At 37.7% G+C, this 1,850-nt stretch overlaps 1 protein-coding gene across 1 annotated transcript in view; it reads right to left on the bottom strand.

Moving 5' to 3' along the window:
* Positions 1–583: 583 nt before the first annotated feature.
* LOC122265238 (uncharacterized) overlaps positions 584–1,850 on the bottom strand; it is a 3,508-nt gene continuing 2,241 nt past the window's right edge. The window contains exon 2 of the mRNA XM_043034443.2: positions 584–1,850. This exon is cut by the window's right edge and continues 2,031 nt beyond it. Within this exon, the coding sequence (XP_042890377.2) occupies positions 783–1,850 (1,068 nt within the window). The 3' untranslated portion in view covers positions 584–782.

Raw genomic sequence — 1,850 nt, 5'->3', positions numbered from 1 at the left:
ATGATGCTGTGAACGGCTACACATCTTTACCACATATTTGTCAAGATTCATCTTTTAAAGATAAACAAAATCTATGAATTAATTATCAGATCATCCTTGTCCTAGCTTACACTATGTATGTATCATGAAGAACAATCCTTTCATAAGCTCCAGTATGCGTGGATATGAGGATACTCTCTCTGCACTTATAGACTTACTTGGCTGATATCCTTAAATTCGATACCAAGAATTAGTTCTTATCCTTAGTCTGTTTGCCGGAAAGCAAAGTCTCTCTGTGTGTGATATTATACTTACTTATTTTTTATAGAATAATAAAAAATGATAGATAACTAAGCATTTACTTTTTGTCCCAGGTGAATGTGATTGCCCTATTTCGTGTCTGTTCCGTCTAGCAAACATGAAGTTGGATGATCTGTAGTATTTCAAGATATTTGAGAACTGTGATGGCCATTAGAGTTTAAACTGTAATTTCGGCATAAGGTAGTTGAACTACTGTACTCCTCATATATATATATATATATATATATATATATATATATATATATATATACACGTTCAAGACAAAATATGATGATACAGTATGGATTATCATATTCTTTATTTCAGTATATCCATATAATATTCTCCGTTTAAAATGGCGATTTCTATAAAATCAGTTCTGAAGTAACTTAAATTATCGGTAGTACAAAGTAACAAGGGTTTGGTTATTCAACGTTTCAAAATACATATAGCTAATAGATAGAAACTTCACGACCTTAAATCAAAACAGAATGTGACTTATATCAGCCATGGCATAACCTTAGCTTATAAAATATTGAGGTTGGTTGACATAAACGCGTCTTAGATATCAGGGAGGAAAACTTATGCAAACGGTTATCTGGGGAACTTAAAGTTCGCCACCAACGATAGTAAGGTCGATGCATTACAGTCAATGGTACAAAACGTAAAGGTACAATCTTGTATCTGACATTACCCTTGAAAGGATGTGATTTGGAGAAAACATATTGATTCGGGTAATGTGCGTGATGTTGGTGATGGTGATGGCATTTCGGATGATCCTTATGATGGTGACAATGATGATGTTTAGGTTTATGACACGGGTGGGGTCGAGGGGGAGCTGGGTAGAATGGTGGGTATGGTGCTTTGATAGTTGATGTGGAAGTGAAAGGTTCAGTCGTTGTTTCGGGAGAAGTGATTGGTTCAGTCGTTGTTTCGGGAGAAGTGATTGGTTCAGTGGTTGTTTCGGGAGAAGTGATTGGTTCAGTGGTTGTTTCAAGCAAAGTGATTGGTTCAGTGGTTGTTTCGGGAGAAGTGATTGGTTCAGTGGTTGTTTCAAGCAAAGTGATTGGTTCAGTGGTTGTTTCAAGCAAAGTGATTGGTTCAGTGGTTGTTTCGGGAGAAGTGATTGGTTCAGTGGTTGTTTCAAGCAAAGTGATTGGTTCAGTCGTTGTTTCAAGCAAAGTGATTGGTTCAGTGGTTGTTTCGGGAGAAGTGATTGGTTCAGTGGTTGTTTCAAGCAAAGTGATTGGTTCAGTGGTTGTTTCAAGGAAAGTGACTGGTTCAGTGGTTGTTTCGGGAGAAGTGATTGGTTCAGTGGTTGTTTCAAGCAAAGTGATTGGTTCAGTCGTTGTTTCGGGAGAAGTGATTGGTTCAGTGGTTGTTTGAAGCAAAGTGATTGGTTCAGTCGTTGTTTCGGGAGAAGTGATTGGTTCAGTGGTTGTTTGAAGCAAAGTGATTGGTTCAGTCGTTGTTTCGGGAGAAGTGATTGGTTCAGTGGTTGTTTCAAGCAAAGTGATTGGTTCAGTCGTTGTTTCAAGCAAAGTGATTGGTTCAGTGGTTGTTTCGGGAGA

This window comes from Penaeus japonicus, unplaced genomic scaffold (assembly GCF_977035675.1).
Source record: "Penaeus japonicus unplaced genomic scaffold, GWHDUDI00000001_assembly GWHDUDI00000021, whole genome shotgun sequence".
NCBI lineage: Eukaryota > Metazoa > Arthropoda > Malacostraca > Decapoda > Penaeidae > Penaeus > Penaeus japonicus.
The sequence above is the reverse complement of the archived record's forward strand: the minus strand, read 5'-3'. Positions and strand labels throughout refer to the sequence as shown.